The sequence below is a fragment of the Sceloporus occidentalis genome, unplaced genomic scaffold (genome assembly GCF_023333645.1).
Source record: "Sceloporus occidentalis isolate IW3139 unplaced genomic scaffold, rSceOcc1.0.p SCAF_51, whole genome shotgun sequence".
In the NCBI taxonomy this organism is placed as follows: Eukaryota; Metazoa; Chordata; class Lepidosauria; order Squamata; family Phrynosomatidae; genus Sceloporus; species Sceloporus occidentalis.
In genome coordinates this window covers 1,009,149-1,027,705 of record NW_028317031.1, presented here as the reverse complement: position 1 = coordinate 1,027,705, position 18,557 = coordinate 1,009,149, and the positions used below count along the sequence as shown (strand labels likewise).

Sequence of the window (18,557 nt, the reverse complement as noted above, 5' to 3'; positions counted from 1 at the left end):
AAGATGGTCCAGAAGAACTAGGGAAATGTTAAGAGAGTGAGAAGAAAGGAAAAACTTTGGTTTAAAACAAAGGATTGTTTAAGGTGTAAATGAAGGGAATGCGCCCCCTCATATGTCGGTCACTCCCCCAGCCCCTTTAACATTGGGACCCCATCCAGCACTGCTGGGGGGTGGGAACACAAATATCCATGGTGCTTTTGCAAACAAAATGTGTTGGGGTGCAGAGAACCGCAGTAAGGAAAGGGATGTAAGACAAAGAAAATAGCAGCTGTGAAAAAAGAGAACATTACCAGCAAGGGCTGGCCTATGTGGGACCACAGCGCAAAACAAAAAGCAAAAGTCACTTAATTGAAGTCCGTTTGGAATCAGGCAAGAGATTAAGTAGTTTGGGACTGGGGTGTTTGTTGGAAACCCCCTTTAGCTTCCCGAGAGTCCTTTCCATTTTGGTAGCCTCAGGTGAGGAAAGGGCTGTCCGTAGCTCTCTCTGTCCGTAGACTGAAAAATAATAAGCTGGGGAAGGCGAGCGTGCAAATGGCCGACCCAGCGACGGCAGGGGGTGAAGAGAGGACAAAGATAAGCCAAAATGGTGGGGAGGCGACAGCCTGATAGAAATGATCCAAGGCTGGACTTTGATTGTGTCAGCCAGTTCATGTGTTTGCTTCATCGTCAGTGTCATCAATCAGGATCTTAGCATCTCGTGCCTTACTCCTAAAAGACAAAACAGAAAAAAAGATGTGATGTTGGATGAGAAGGCGCTGATTAAGGCAAAATATACAGGATCATTAATTTACATTCAAAAATACAAATTCTCTAGCCTGCCTGTGCCATCTTTGCACCCCCCCCACTTGCACATCCATGCTATCAGACACATTATATATATAAAATATATATAATATACACACACAAATACATACATACATACATACTAATTAAACACACACTTTCATACTCCCTCCCTTAACCTCACCTGAAGATTTCTCTGTGCAGAAACCTGTCTAGTATTGCCCCGGGAAAGCAGGAATGCAGTAGGGTCATGTTACGTCATGTGACCCCGTTGCGTTCCTGCTTCCCCTGGGCAATACGAGAGGTATCAGATACATAGAGGTAAGTTGTGACCCCTGCGACTGTGGCCTCAAGCAGTGGCTACTATGGGCCCCCACAAGAATGACTGGGCCCGGACAACTGCCCATTTTGCCCCCACGTTAAAGACAATCCTGTATCCTACCTACCTAAATTCACTGAATCTTTGTAAGATTCCTGTGAGTTGGCCTCCCATTAAAAAGTCAATCACACACACACAGGTCTGGCAATATTCCTTTCAACTCACTGTGATGACAAGCAGGGTCTGCGAAGGGAAATGCTCTGGCTGCGTTTCCAGGTCTTGCTCTTGGCTCGGTTTTTCACACCATCCTCTTGATCCATCATCTGCTCCAGTAGGGTTTGGTCGTCTGCGTTCATTGGTGCCACAGAAATATCACGTACGGCACGGAACTCACCACAGTTATTTAGGTGCTCGTTCTCCAGACGGAAGAAGTTCCACACAAAGCGGCTGCAAAAATGGGAAGGCATAAAATATAAAATAAAAATATATAATAAAATATAGGCCTTTAATGGTTCACAGCAACAAATGTTTAAGGCTTAAACTATATGTGTTAATTTATTACCTAAATAATCCCAGCCAATTCCTAGGTATCAGGTGCGTTAACAGAATTAATATAGCACCACTGTAACCATTTTTATTAGTTTGGTTTAATACATTTCTGTACATATTTAATGGAAAAAGGCATTCTACATAAAATGAGCTTCAGTTTACAAATACGTAGAACTGAAACTGGGTGGGCAACAGGTGAGAAACTATTATGAGACAGACGTTTGGGTACAATGCATGCCTCCAAAAAGTCCTGTTTTCCGTGGTACAGTCCGCCACTATCCCACCGAGCCATCACGGGCCAGTTGAGAAGATCGTCTGATCTCTCCTGTCCAGCCCAGGGAGCTATAAAACTCATGGAGGTCTGTGCTGTTGTACCACAGACTTCCATCACGGCTCCCAGATGGCCACCTCACCACGCTCTGAAGCCGAGTACTGCAAAGTTTCTCGTTAGGTAAGGTAGGCAATGTAGTTCCTTCCTATTCTGTTTAGTTTTTGGAATGGGGTATGGACAAAATAGAGGATGCAAACATTTGATAAGATTGTGACATGAAAATTTCACGAATTAGGGGCAAACAAACTGTGTTAAGTGTCTACATTCTCACCGGAAGACCTCAAGTGGCGCAAGTATGGTGGAGATGATATCACCAGCATCTTGGAAGAGATTTAATGTGGTGAGAGATATCTGAATGGTCCAGGCGAAACGGAGAATTACATCTTGTATAATTGCACAATAGTAATATGCCTAGAGGACAAAACGGGAATCATCAGAACCTTAAACAAAAAGTCAGCATTCTCCTAGAAAACCAATTGACCAAGACCAATAAAAATGAGCCTTTACTCAATATTTGATGTTACAGAGTCTGACCTTTTGCGGGTATACAATTTCTTCCCGGAGGAAAGTATTCTCCCCTGCGTTGCGGTCAAACAGTCCCCAATCCATCTTCAAATCCCATATAAGCGTGTAACAGGAACTGACAAAATAGGAGATAATCCAAAGGTAGAAAAACACCTGAAAATCACTGTGATGACGGTCTATGGAAAAGAGGAAGGAGAGAGGTGAGCAAACAGATCAGCAAATTAACCCTATACATACATATAGCAATGTTACACCACCACATATCATTATGGTATCAAAAACAACAGTACACGTAGCAGAACCCTTCCACAAGATATTTAACATACATTCATATACCAGTTATCTGTGTCCAAAAATGTTGGAGAATACCCAATAATTAGGGACCCTTAGAAGCGTCTATTCAAAACTGGGAATTTCCATGTTTAGCTCTTTCTTTCAACTCTTGAACATGTCCGTGTCCACTAATCAGCAGAAAAACGTCTCCTTTATTCACATGGTTAGATCTTGATACACCAAAACACAAAAAGTCTACCTAGGAACTCGGACATAAAATAAAACCCAATGTAAATGCATATATCTAATATGCAACACCAGCAGTTAGAAGTTAGAAGACATATTTGGCGTCAAAGGTCGCTTACAGCGCCATGTCAAAGGGCGCTGCTGGAAACCATTCACCTGTACTGATGGCTTCCAGATTAAGTGCATACTAAATTAATATTCTGACATGTGAGAGTGATCCTTTGGGGACCATTTACATCTAATCTTTGCCTGGGTGAACATGGTGTGTATTTCACATTTTATTTTGTGTGGAAACGCCTGGACATGGTCCCGCCTCATATCAAATTTATTTTTTGAATTTAACAATAAAAATTCTGCTGTGTGGCGCATATATAATATATAAATATATATATATGGAATTATTAGAGATTGATTGCTGCTAATTGCACCCGCTTGTACCTAAAGGATTGGAGATGTCAAAAATAGCCATGTACTTCCTAAGCTCTGTCACTAGGTGGAGCTGTGCACATGTTTTTTTCAGCAGAGGTGTCAGTATTGTGAGAACAGCAAATATATAGTCAGAATTATTTCCACTCATGGGCAATTCTCCCTTAGGTTTTAGGGGACAAGAGAAAGGTAACTCAAGGACACTTGGCACATTTAAACAGCTTGATTCTTGTGGTACTATGGGGGACCTGTCAGTTACGTCAACTCTGTCTTGACTACTGACACTCTGGCACAATACATTACATTTCAAATATAAGAATTCTCCACGGGCTCTCATATAGACTCTCCATATATACTTTATATTCTTCTCTTTTTCCAATTGTTCCTAATAAACTTGAAGCTATGAAGGTGTCTGAAATAAGAGGCCCCGACGGTGCTTGTAGAAGGTCATCTTCCAGTTTCATCAATCCTGTCCTCTCAGTGTTTCTCATCCGACTACTTACGCACCTTCACGTTTCATACATTAAACTGAGTTCATAAGGCTGATATTCAGCTGTGTGTCTTAATGCATATGATACGATGCCACCTTCTCAATACTAACACAACCAATATAACTGTAAAAGTAAAAACAGACAAATCCAAATGTGCTCTGATTTTTATGAATACTATATAGACGGGAATAAAATGCATAGACCACAGTATTTTCATGAACACAGTGCCTTGCCTGGATCTTTGTTGTGTCACTGGAATCTCATGATGTAATAATGCTGCAGGAGAAAGAAAGGCTTGCTGCAGTATGACCAGAGGATCCCTAACTGGGGGATTAAAACTCCTGGCTACCTGTTACTACAAATCAGACCACATGTATGGGAAAACCCAGGAGAAAGCAGTGGAGAATGATCTGCCGATTGTGAAATTAACGCAAAGACAAGAAGAAAGTTCTATTGGAAATAACACGTCACACATCTTGTATCTTCTGCATTTACAGCTTTACCTCTTAAAACACAGATCACATTTACAAAGCCATTTGCTTGAATCTTGGTTATATTTTGTGAAACATGCTATATGGTAACATTCTACTCCTAGATGTATTTTGCCGTGAAAAAGGTTTTTTTTGTAGTTGGACTGACAGCCAAGAGTGAATAGAATTAAATAGTGGAAGATTATGTGTTCAGAATCCCAGAGATGCACATGGGTCATTTGGCCCCAGGCTTACCATATATATGATCAATGGCAAATAATCAAATCGTGCCACGTTTAACAAACTAGGAGAGGAAAAAAAAATCTATGGATTAAAAAATGTAAAAAACATACAAACTAAAAAAAAGGCTGCATATTACTTCATCTCAATTTTTTTTAAACAATCAAATACAAGTAATTTAACAATTGCACCAAAATTATATAACTTTTTGTGAATAAAAGCACTGTTCTCTGACATTATACAAGAACAATGTAAAATGCAAATAAAACTTGCCTCTTTTGTACAAGCAGTGAACTCATTCAAATATTTTTAAATGTATCACCAATTACTCTTCTAGGTATAAAAACATTGCGCATGAATAGCAGACCCGTCCAAGCCCTTGCCAGCACTCAATATCTATACCAGTGTAACTTAACCCCTTCATGACAAAGCCCATACATGCACAGGCTCACAATGCATTGTTTTTAATGGGTTTAAAGACAATCCATTGTCCGTAAGGGGTTAAATGGGATTTATTTCTGTATGTAGAAGTTCCCCTTTCTAAAAAGGGAGGTGTGTGAAACTCCGTAAACCGTTTTCCTTTCTACTAAAAAAGCACTAGATGGCGCTATTTATCCCCATAAACCTAGAGACATAAAGAGAGACTTGGATGGAATATATAACACTAACTGATTTTAAACATTTAAGGTACCAAAGGGGTACTAAAGGATCCAGCAATAGCTCGGTAGCAACAATCTTCAAAAGGTTATGTTCAGAGAACGTACAAGTCGTGCAAAAACAATTCATAAAAAGCAAAGAACAAACAATAAAATATCGGTGAAATCAACAATGGAGGTATTAAAACCGGTGATAACTGTGAGTTAACCGCTTCCGCCGCTTCTGTGTTCTAAACATGTACGAGAACTTGAACCCTAATGAAGGGACTGATAGGCATCACATGTCAATAGATATATAAAAGAAAACGAGCCCATTCGCTTTTCATTTCAAGGATCAGGGGGCTGGTATGACCTGCGGGCTTTTCGGTATGGTATACACAGGAGATGCAAAAATACAACAGAATAGCAATGCTGAAATACCACCATATTTTTGAAAGCTAGTCACATTCAACATTCTTCTTTTTAAATTCTAGAACCCATTGGATTTTAAATCAGTACAAACAGTAAAAACAACAATCCATGATAATTAGATCACTCATCCTCTTCTGCTGGCAGTTTAATAGAAGAATTGGTAAACTGTATCTTGGCAATTGGATCAAATTTATAGGGATTGCTCGGAGAAACAAGGTTATGAAGAAATATAGTATCTGCAGCAAATATATGGCCAGGATGATGTTTTTTTCATATCTCAAGATTTTTCTTTCCGAGCGGTGCATGGTCACGCGGCGATACACACGATGATTAAATTGATCAGATGATAGAGCGGAATGAAAATATATTGCCATAAACAGCAGAGACACTTTTGGTCTAGTTTAGTGTAATAAATAACAGCTCTGATGAAAACAAGAGGATATTGTGCAGCAGGCAATCCTGATAATCAACAGCTCAGGACAGAATAGAATCATCCATCATGGACACAATGTGGACACGAGGAGCATTTCAGACACGGCCTGTATTTATCTAGACTAAATCATTTTGCACCATGCTGTCTCACACCCTTATGGTACTTTAATCTTAAAGGGATACCAACAGCAAAATACTGTAAGCTTTAAGTTTAGCGCACATTGAAAAACCAGCATGTATTTAGTGTGCATGCGCTTTGGTTTATTTTTAAATTTACAAAAGATTAATAAAAAGTCAGATGATTATTCCCCCTGGCCATCTCATGGGCTGTTACCCAGCACAATCCCCTAATGGCAGGCCTCGTGTTACAGTCGGCCATTCGTTGGACGGGCCCTAAGTGCTTGTTATCGCCTGGTTTTCACTATCTAGGGGGCCAGGTTGCTGTTTTCCATCCAGTTCCCTGACTCTCGTAGTGATTTTACTATACATTATGAAGGTCTGATCACATTGAGCTTCTGCTGCAAGAAGAGCTTGGCTGACCTTGTATAATGTACAGTTAAAACAGGGAGATATCATCAAAGTCTCCTTGCTCTTTGAATTATGCATTATACAGGTCCAGTCCAGCTCTTCACACTAGAGAAACTTTCCAGTGTCGGCCCCTTATAATGCTCGATGAAAAGAGAGAACAATAACTCTACAGACAACTCTCTCTTTAGTGAATAGTGGGGTGGAAGTGGTGAGCTGTTGGGGGGGGTAGAGTAGAGTATTTTAGGAAATAGACAACACATAAAAGTAATTTAATTATAAAGCACCAGGTAAATGGTGCTAACATATTTTTGCATGGTACTGCCCCATTAATACTCGACCTGCATGTAAAACTCTTACCTTTGTGGGTACTGTAAAGAGCACCAAATGTGACCATGAAGAAGGTAGTGGAGTATTTGCCGGCATTGACTAGATGAGGGAATGCTCTCTTGGTGTCCCGGTATCGCCGCAGGCACTGGATAAAGCGCAGCCAGGCAGGAATACACTGAACCACAGCGCGCACGCCATAGGAATATGTGTTACATATGCCAGTACCTTTGTGAGAAAGAGAAAAGTTCTGTTAACTGCTATAACCACTTTCTCCATTTTTGTTTACATCACCCTCTTCGGTGAAAACGGGGTCTCTCCTGTTATGCTGCGGCTAGAGCCCCAGACTATTTGCCAGAGTACAGCTTAATGGAACACATTTGGAAGCCAAGCATGTACATCCTTAATAAAGACATCTCCGCAAACCTCATAAGGCGCAAGTCACAGACACAGATTAATGGCTGTCTATTAAATATTTTGCCCTGTTAAGAAATTAACTTGTAAGGATAATAAATCATATAAATAAATTCATCCGCTCTAATCTGGGTTCGGAATACTGTGTGACAGGCACTAAATCACAAAATTCTGCTTCACACCAAATCAACAAATATCCTGGCAGTCCTGGAGCCATCACTTCCAGCGTAAACTGCCCCCCCCCCCCCCGATGCCTCTCTGTACACAACTAGCACCGTTCTATTGAAAATAATTGGAGATATATAATGGTGCCGTTTTCTATTTATTTTTGAATATGCAAGTTTCACATAATTATGCCTGAACGGATCCCCCCCCACACACACAATGTGTTATGGACTTGTTTAGATTCTGTTTAACTCCCCTTTTTGTTTCTTATAAATATTTGCAGGTACTATGTGTAAAATATTCTTTAATACATAACCAGCACCAGTGGCGACTCTAGAAACAATATATAGGGGGGGCACACAAGATACCACAGTCAAACTGGGGGGGCATTAATAATTTCCACTATTAAATCATACCACTGAAAAAACACACATATTATATATATATATATATATATATATATATATATATATATATATATATATATATATATATATATATATATATATATATACATATATATATATACATATATATATATATATACACATATATATATACACATACATACATACACATATATATTGCCAAAAGTAATGTGCTATGGAATGATACTTTTGTTATTGGACAATACAATACTTGATCATTCAACATGGGAAGCCTGAAGCCACAATTTAGTACGACTAATCCTTGAAATTCTTTAAACAACACAATACCTTAACTTTTGCACTAAATGATTTCAGGGCCTAATATTAGATCCTGCTGCTGATATATATTAGCCCCTGCTGCCCATATATATTAATATTAGCTCCAGTTGCCGATATATATATTAATATTAGTCCCTGCTGCCGATAGCAGGTATAGATCAACACATTAACACACAAACCCAGCTTTGCATGTATAGATCAATTGAAATTCACTTGTGATCTCAGCACTGAAGGTATATATCAAATAAACAGAATCAGACATACAAATCCTGTATTTGCAGGTATACAATAATAATATATGAAACGTAGCATTGCAGGTTTAGATCAAATAAATACATGGAAACAGCATTGCAGGTATTAATCAACTGAACAAGACATACAAACCCTGTATTTGCAGGTATACATAAATAATGTATGGAAACATAGCATAGCAGATATGGATCTACAGAATAACACAGAAACCCAGCTTTGTCGGTGCAGATCAATTGGAATTCACATAAAAACACGGCATTAAAGGTATATTTAAAACCCCCACATAAGATTTGCCATCTTTGTCCCATATACACCCTGCCTGTGCCATCTTGGTCCCCAAGGCTCAAACATCCTGCTAGTCCCATCTTTGCCCTTCCACAATTATACATCTATGATACATTAACTCATGCTCTCCCTCATTCAGACAATTCATCCACACATTAACTCACGCTCTCCCTCATTCAGACAATTCATCCACATATTAACTCATGCTCTCCCTCATTCGGACAATTCATCCATTTTAAGAAACTACGCCCCTTGGAGCTACAAATGAGGGGTTACATGTATTTCTAGGACAAAAGGTTGAGTGCACAAAAAAAGATGATATAAGTCGCTTTGGCTAGAAAATATGTTTTTTCTAACCATAGCGACATGTTAATTTGTGTCTTGCGCACACCAGGTTGTACTAGAAACACATGCAGCCCCTCATTTGATGCGCCAAGGGGTGTAGTTCTTGCAAATGTGTACTTTTTGTGCCATAATTTAACGTCCTACGTGAGCAGTAATGCCACGTCAAGGCTTCAACCCTAATTACTGATCATACACACGCCTTTCATATCTCCATTCACTCGCAGAAGAACACACCATACTTTCCATACATTCACTCACAGAAGCACACACCATTCTTTCCCCTTACAATCCCAAAGAAATGATGGTGAAGGGAGAAAAAAAAAAAATCACTTTTACAGCAAAAATAAGTTTTGCAGTAAAAATGCAAGGCGCTCCAGGGATGAGATGATTACTCACGTACCGCACGGGCTAAATGGCTGATTTGAATATTTGCAGTTCATCAGGATTTCAAAAATTGCCTCCCTCTACGTTGGCTAAATTTAACCCCATGATCAAAGGGATCATGGGATTAAAAATTAGTATCGGCCATTTTTAAAAAGGGAATGTGACTTTTTATAGCTATATGATCACTGTGGTAACATTGGCTACCACAGTGATCATTTAGCTAGAATACTTAAACTTTTTTTTTTTTAGTTAAACTACTTTATGTTTAAATAATTTCATTTGGGGGTCTCTAGGCAATTTTGATCTTTTTTTTTATCTGCCTTTAGAGACCCCCAAATCATTTTTTTTTACATTTTTATTTTTTTAATTTAAGATTTTTTTATTCTTTTGAGGTAATTACCTTTCCAATGGTATATGTTGGGGGTCTGTAGCTGCTTAGATGCCTGAGATACAGGCATCTAAGCAGCATGCCCCCATACCTCTTTGTCAGTTGTTAATAAAGTTGTGCGGTGACATCATCGCGTCATTGCGCGAGACGTCACCGGGCGGATCGGGTGGACCCAGCGATGCCCTTCAGTTTGAGGGGCAGATCGCCGAGGTTGGTGGTGATGGAGGTCTGTGGACCTGTAGGTCTGTAGGATAGTGCTAGTGACGACATGGTGCCGTCGTTAGCACCTGACTGGGACTGCTAGCAACGGCTTCATGCCGTCAGCAGTCAAGGGGTTAAAGTCCCATTGCGGGACTGTCCTGGGTGGCTCCAAATTCGGCGGGGGGGGCAAGGAATATCCTAGGGGGGGGCAATTGCCCCCCCTTGCCCCCCTGTAGCGACGCCACTGACCAGCACTATCTCACAGCGCCATGACGGAATGAACAGCCACCTCTGGACCAAAGAGTGAAAAAAAACCAAGAAGTCTTTGCAGATAGGATGTTTTGGGCCGCTATCTACGGATTATATACAGTAAATTCTAAACAAAAGCAGCAACGGCGGCAGGCGGGATTGGGAACACTCTCCCTGGGAGCACTAATGCAAATATTCTGATTGTTCTCTTTCAAGTTTAAGGACTTCGAGTCCAGGGCAAATATTTCCTTCAACGCCTGACCCAGTTACCTTCGTGGATTAGTCCGGTTGGTGAATCCCAGTCCAGCTCAAAGCTGTAGAAGCAGATCATGAACTCCAGGTCCATAAGGATGACAGCCAGACTATTGAGTTGATCAGCCAGCCAGAAATCTGCAAATTCAACTTTGTGGAAGGGCGCTGTGAATACCCGGAACTAGCCGGGAACAAAAGTCACATGACATTAGGGAGAGGAGGTGTTACAATAATGTGTGGTTACAAATAACAGAGGGATATTGAAAGGAGAACGTCGATTTTTAAGAAACTAGCGGAAAGGTCTATATCAGAAAACAATAGGAATTAGGGGTGAACTGATGGAAGGGAGCAGGTCACAGAGAAGACGAGCTGTATTGGGGAAAAACACTTACCAGCAGTTTGAGAAGCCAGAACCGAGATTTGTAGTAGAAGGTCTTAGTGGGATTGACAAGGAAGAGCAGCATGAAGCCATACAGCATGAGAGGATTCACCTGCATGTACACATTGATGTAGGATCCAAAGATACAGGACAACAGACTGAGACACCACAGCATCCCAAGGAAGCCTGCAATCTGACCAAGACAGATAATTAATATGCAATGTAATATATAATATATCATATATATATATATATATATATATATATATATATATATATATATATATATATATATATATATATATATATATATATATATATATATAATCACCCTTTGGAATCCTGCAACTGGTTCAGTAATGTATATATCAAACGAAGAGACAACTTAATGTGTATGTACAGCAATAAACAGAACATCCACAGGTATACTGTAACTTGACAGTGATAGGCACTTAATATTTGTATAATAAGCACTGCATGAAACCTGCATTGAAAGTCTTCAGTAACATACACAGTGATCAGTACCCTTAGATGTATAGAGTTGTCAGGAAGCCCAGTGTGATAAATATAATAAGCTGATCACGTTTTCCAGTAGCTTTGTTCATGAGAAATCTTTCCTCACAGTCAGTAACACCAGTGGCACCATATCACAAATCAGCAGGACCCCCACTGCTGTTGAGATAATGTTGAGTTCAGTGTTCTACATATGGAAAGCTTGAAGGGCAAAACATAACGAAGAGAAGCGTGAGCTGGAGACCTGACTTCGTTAAAAGGACCTTTACAGCCATCACATACACTTTAATGCGTGCAACAGCTATGTGTCCCCTTTAAATTGTCGTGGAGTCTACCTCGCAGATGGATGGAGGAGCAGTCAAGAGAAATGCTTTACCCCAGACGACACTCATGTATTAAGCTGGTTGAGTAGGTGCCAAAGACGCATGGTCTATATATGGGCATTAAAGTGTTAATGTATGTACAAACCTTGCCCACAAGCAAAAATATTAAGCTTTTTACTAATTTGTTAATGACAGGTGTACATAAATATTCCTGTTTATTGGATGAGTGTACCAGGTGGTCAAGGGGATCAATATTTTAATCTTTGGACAAGCAGCAACCCGATTAAGATCACAAAACGAAATGTGGTTTATTACTCTCAAGGCACAAGAATAAGTAGCTAACATGCTTGCACAATCTATAAACTACATACAAATTAAGGAAATAAACAGGAAGGAACGTTGAAGTCCTACCTCAAAGAGGTGCTGATGGGAGAGGTTATTCCGGGGGTTGAGTTCAAAGATTAGGACATGATTGACACCAGCTTGTCTCCAACCATATGTATTGATTCCCAAGAGAAAGAGGAACTCCACCAACAGAAAGCCCCCCCTGTAAATCCTCACCATGGGCCACACATTTAAACCTTGAAGCTTAATGGCACCTAAAAGACACAGAAAGCCTCAGGGTATGAACCTTCTACTCTTAGTGTCTACTTCATCTTAGTCATAATGTCTGTAGAACATTCCATTTATTGTACGGAAAATTATGAAGCACTAGGTATGCTATATACTTAAAAGCATATGGCTCAAGATCCACTGCTGGCCTGTAATTTATTTTTGCAGTGAGTAGTCATTTTTCTTAAGACAACTAAGATATGCATCTGGCTCTACAGCACCTACTTGCCACCACTTTCTATGTTTCCATGATCAAGCTTCTATAGTAATAATGCATACTGATTGTATGATCAAAGATTACACTTTGATTTCTCTCTGATGAACAACCTAGAAACATGTCATATATAACACCACATAATAGATTATTTCACTTTTAGAAAATTCTGTTTTAGAATATAACTCAAGTGAGCAGAAGACTACATGAACTGCACATATGGAAAGAGTTTCCCTTTAAGTACCGGGTTATTTAAATGAGCTCAACAGAAAAATGAAAGACTCACCAGTGATAACAACAGCCAAATTCAGTACAATAAAGACCCCGAAGTACAGTCCCACTCGGAAAGTTGTCCATGCTGGGGCAGGCTGCCCAGATAAACAGAAGAATACATAAGAGAGATTCAACATACAAGCAAGTGAGATATCAAGAGACAAAAGAGCGTTTATTAAAATATTGCACAACCTGTATACTTAGCTATTAGCAGAAGCTGAAAGTACCTATTATAATGATAAATCAGAGGAAAGAAAAAAACGTAAAGTCTCATAACACTAAGAATGGCCACTGTATACACTGTCTATATATTGGAAAGAGATATTTGGACAGGTACAGTACCGCAGATAAATCTGATAAACAGGGAAACTTCAGAGAAATGAAAAATAGAGGCCCTAGAGCAACAAATAGAATTGTTTCTTTGATACAATTATGTTCAATTACATCAACAGAATTACAACAAATTTAGTATATTGTGAAGCTTAATAACTTCTAATGGCTTGAATTCACTGGTACTTAGTTTTCAACATCTGGCTTCTCCATTTTGGCTTTATTTTTGTTGGATAAATCATGACACAGTGTAATATGTTATGTTTTGTTCATCTGAAGTTTTGTTTACCAAATTTTTAGACCTGCTAAGGAACAGATGATTATTATATGATATGTAAAACCATATAATTCACATGACTGTACATATAAAGAAATTAAAATGCTTGATTTGCACAATATAATTTTATCAGACACACCTCACAAGAGTAAAGGTGATATGGTTCTTGTAGATACAAGAGATTGTAAAAATCAACAAGTTTCTGAGAGATGCCAAACTTTCAAAAGCTTAAAAGTAAACTGCAGCAAACATGTGGCAAGTTAACGGCTAAAAACATCCCTGGAAGAAGCTGCTTACCTGGGCAGCACCAAGGGGTGGCACACGCAAACGTTTCATAGCTTTCTGCCTGTCCCCGGCTTCCAACTCATTGGTCACCACCGCCTGAAAAAGAGATTAAGGGATTAAGAGAAAGTTTACAAGAAAACCAGATATATTTAATTCATATTCTAAAAGCCACTGAAAAAAGGCAAGTTTTTCTTTGCCGATTCTGATTAGTTATATAGATATCCAACAAACAATTCTGATTATGGAGTAAAAACCAGATTGAGGTATCTTTCTAAATCTAAAACTTTAGTATCCTTAAATAGCATTACAGAAAGACACGACATTCTAAATTCACCTACCATAAAATAAAGAAACTAACATGCATAAAATGCAATTTATTATCACAGATAAAGAGAATTGTGAATACTTTACAGATATTTAGACTTTCAGGGCATACCTCAGTTTCCGAGATCAATTGATTGATTTTCTTGCATGTGTAAAATGGCGCCACTTCCACGTGAGCCACGCGCCAGTCTGCTCCGCGACTCGTCTCCAGGATCTTATCATGTTTCTTTAGAATTTTGCGGAAGCCAGTGAAATTCAGATTCTGGTGGAGAGCACCAAAAGGCAACCGTCACCAACACTTTATACAATTTTGTAATCCGGACGCATTATTACTTTTGAACAGGGTTATTTGCTTATAACAGAAATTAACTCTTTCTTTATTAACTCATAAGAAAACCCGATTCCTATAGAACATTTACAAATTTTAAAAATGTCAATATCCTTATTGTAAAGATTGATGTATCTACGGACAATTTCCTTTGAATATAATTTTATTGCAAAGTAGCTGGGGGACAGGGAAAGACAGCAAGTATACAGTGGGTGGGATCTGATGAAAACCTCCATGAATTTGCAGAGGGCAAAAAATCATTTAAAGGGGGGCTTTGCTATCATATGCATGAAAGTGGGCATTATGAGTAAAGATTTTTTTCTATAGGGCTGATGATACAAATATGTGACCATTAAACATGTATTTTAGTCATTACGCACTTGACGTGCCATGTAGAAATTATTGAGCGTAAATAGGATTTGTTGCCGTCACTGCTTTTAGTACAAATAAACTCATTAATTAAAGCTATCTACAACTTGTGTTGATTCTTTTGTGATTGCTCGTAAAGAAAGAAATTAATTTAAATGTTGACCTCATGGAAGCCGAGATCTGTCTCAGAGTGGCACAGCCAGCATTATCGAATCAATTCCCTGTCCTGAAGTTCTTTCTCCTTGCCTACCCTTACATACACTGTCTGAACCAATCAATAACAATTAGCAAAGAGATCTCTTAATCGCCAGGCATAATCATGTAGACCATGGGAAAAAGAAGCAGAATACCCTTTTCTGTGGTATACGCAGTGTTTTATTACTAATGTATATTGCCCATTTGAATCTGTTCCATAGGGTTAGTGCATAGAACCATAAACTAAGGGAATGGGGAAAAGAGAGATCTCCTTTAAAGGTTGATTGGCCCTTCAATCAGTGTTCCTAAACGAGGTCTGTCATGTACATGAGGCTTACCGTGAATGTAATACCTGTTCAAAGGGTCCCTGTTACTTAGATATGTTACTCTATTTCGATGAAAGACACTCATTTCCAAACAGGACAGAAAGAGAAATATTTACCCTACCAGTAACAATGGAAGATAATCTACAGAACATTAAGCTTCAAGCAATCCACATCCACATCGTACAGTTGCTTTCTGCTACATGAGGTCCCAAAGTGAAGGTAAAAGGTATAAAAGCAAAGAGTGGTAACAGTCAAACTGTCCAGATTACGTTGCTGTTACAACTGTATGACAATTTCCAGATTAAAGAGCTCATCGCTATCACACATCTTTAAAGGAGTACGTGGATTGGATATAATCCATGGAACAGATACATGGAAGTGTCCATTGGTAAGCCTCTTCTGTGTAATAAGGATGTTCCATCTACTCTGCTGAATTTAACTTTTGTACCTAAATGCAGCATTAGAAACATCATTCCTAGTATTGGCAAATGGCAAAACCTTCACCCAAAATAATTTTACTGGGATTGCTCAATGGTCATGAGCTCAATGAATGTCTCGGCAAATAAAGCATCAGATCGTACCTGGTAGTTTTGCAGCAGAATAAGGCTCAGATAGAACTCGCTGAAGGCCAGTTTCAGGTCACGTATGTTCCTATGATGGACTCGCTCCTCATGCGACAGGGTGAATACGGCCTTTCGCCGCTGCCGGAGGACTGGCGCTCTGCTCTCTTTCTGTGCGTCCAGGGAGGACTGAAGCTCATTTTGTAAGGTAGCCGAGCGTCGCTGAGCTTCTGCCAACTTTTCTGCAACCACAGGCAAGAAAGTTAATTGCTAAATTGCACAACCATGTTCTGAATTATGTTTTGTTTTCACTTCTCCCCTTACCTGAATAAAAGGTATTTATTTTGGCAAGTTCCTTCTCACAGGTCTGGAAGAATTTTTCTTCAAACTTGGCAAAGTATCGCTTTACTGTATCCTCATCAGTTACTGCAAGTGAAAGAAAAAAAAAAAAGGGGAGCACATATTTAATTTATATTTATTTGTACACAATTAGAGCAGTCTACATAATCGTGTCACAGTGCTCACAATCGGAACACCATGCAGCCTATGGGTATTAAGGTGGAATCTCCCACCTTAACTGGTCGTTAACTGGTAAAGTACGTGTAACAGTAATGAATACTAAGAAATAGTAATAGCTTAAGTGCGCATATACAATGTAAGTCAGATGTGTAGCTGTAATGTAGCACATTAGACAGCGAGACTAGCACCTGCAATGTGTTTCTGCACATTATATCTCGGGGCAGTAGATGTCCTGATGGCCTTTGCTGAAGGGTACAACAGCTTCCTTGTATCGGAAGGGGCTTTTTCACAACTGCCACCAGTAGCAGAGATGTTTGGCGGGTGTAAATATGCTGTGAAACTACACAATTATTTCCAAAACATATATTCCCATTGATGTAAGAGCAAAAATATCTGCTCTTGAACATTTTCTGTATGCATTACCCCAAACAAAGAATCAACATCTCTAAGAAAGGATTAAAAAAAGAAAAAAAAACAAAACACCCCAAGGCTTCTCATTATGAGAAAAAACAGCAGGATATTGCCCCCCAACCCACTGGTACAAAAGACTGGCCTTGAGAATATACAAACGCCATTACCAGCAGCAGCAAGTCGGTGTGTGTGGCAGGCAAAAGAAAAAAATATCACATTTCCGATTATAAATCCTCTGAGGAAATGGAAAAAACCTTGGTTACTCCCTTATGTGATGATGAAAAGGCTGCCGATGTGAACCCTTCACTCCCTGAACAATCGACGAAGCCCATAATTTCATTTTACACTTAACGTCCAGGAAGCCAGTCAAATTAAAATCTTTAACGGACATTGGCAAAATGATGTTCAGGATCACAACAGAGCGTCTCCGAGCAAACACTAATTACCAATTATTTCATATTACTATCTCGTTTGTTTCCTTTAAGCCAGACCTCAAAAAGTCAGAAAAATGATTTAAAAGGCAAATACAAAAGAAAAACAAAACAAAAGAAAGGTAAGTGTTTCTAAAGGATAAGCGCAAGGCTATCCTGATTTTAAGACAAGACCATGGGTTGATTTACGTCTGAGTCTTTACATCACGGAAAATGGGCAGACTAGATGGTCCGCATGGTTCTTATCTGCCGTCAAATTTTATGTTTCTAATACACTACGTGCAAAGCACTGACTGCAAGTTTTGATGGCCCTGGAATTCAGCCTCATTCCTTCCTTATTAACAGTTAAATTCCAGTCCTGTTTGCTCATCCAACAGCGTGTGTGTGACCTTCATGAAGGCCACTTGCAGAATCATAATCCATGAGCATACTAGTCATCTGCGGTGCACTTATCTCTTGCTGCGTGCACATCCGAGTCCTCCCATAACCTCTGTTTTTTATTAATTAAATACTGCATTTTATTTCCCGTGTAACAAAAAAAATTTTGCGCTGTCCAAGCCAATGGGTTCCAGCCAATTGTCCGGCTCTGTTCATCCTTTGATGTGACAAAGCACAACGTTGTTGTTTAACCCCTTCAATCCCCTATAGACGTACCAGGACGTCCAAAAAACGCCTATTAAGAAACCCCTTTGGACGTCCCGGTACGTCCAGCCTGTCTTGCAGCGTCAGGGACACATCCCTGCCACTGCACGGGAGACCAGGCTGTCAAGCCTGGACTCCCCACTGACAGCAGAAGCCGACATCGCCGGCTTTCTGCTGTCTGATCTGCTGTAACAGCTTCCGGCATGAAAGCCAGAAAGCTGTTACATTTCAAACTACCCGACGGGATATCCTGTCCTCCGATGAGGCACAGACGCTGCGATCTCTGTGCAGGTCTGTGAGGACCTGCATAGAGATCACAGTGTGATCGGTGCAGGAGGATCGCGGGGAGGGGAGTGAGAAACCATCTCTCTCACTCCCCCTCCCGTCCTGTAACAGAAAAGCAGAAAAAAAAAAAAGTCAAAAAATCATTAATATAAACAATACTAAAAAAAAATTAATAATGTGAGCTGTGATGTCATTGTGACATCACTGGCATGTTCAGGAGGTCCCTAAGAGGACCTCTAACCATTTTTGTGTAAAAAAAAAAAAATATATATATAAAAAAAATAAAAATATATATAAAAAAAATATAATAAAAAA

General features: G+C 39.5%; 1 protein-coding gene across 2 annotated transcripts in view; it reads right to left on the bottom strand.

Annotated features, from left to right (window-relative positions):
• Positions 1-647: 647 nt before the first annotated feature.
• LOC149288400 (solute carrier family 53 member 1) overlaps positions 648-18,557 on the bottom strand; it is a 63,864-nt gene continuing 45,954 nt past the window's right edge. Inside the window, exons 3-15 of one of the 2 annotated variants that reach the window (XM_089491727.1) lie at positions 16,279-16,380; positions 15,976-16,196; positions 14,289-14,438; positions 13,865-13,948; positions 12,974-13,055; positions 12,273-12,460; positions 11,039-11,218; positions 10,665-10,827; positions 7,038-7,232; positions 2,517-2,683; positions 2,254-2,393; positions 1,328-1,549; positions 648-708 (exon numbers count right to left, since the gene is read on the bottom strand). In XM_089491727.1, coding sequence (XP_089347853.1) covers positions 648-708; positions 1,328-1,549; positions 2,254-2,393; positions 2,517-2,683; positions 7,038-7,232; positions 10,665-10,827; positions 11,039-11,218; positions 12,273-12,460; positions 12,974-13,055; positions 13,865-13,948; positions 14,289-14,438; positions 15,976-16,196; positions 16,279-16,380 — 1,955 coding nt within the window. The remainder of the gene's footprint in view (positions 709-1,327; positions 1,550-2,253; positions 2,394-2,516; positions 2,684-7,037; positions 7,233-10,664; positions 10,828-11,038; positions 11,219-12,272; positions 12,461-12,973; positions 13,056-13,864; positions 13,949-14,288; positions 14,439-15,975; positions 16,197-16,278; positions 16,381-18,557) is intronic. The other variant, XM_089491728.1, reaches the window with a different exon arrangement.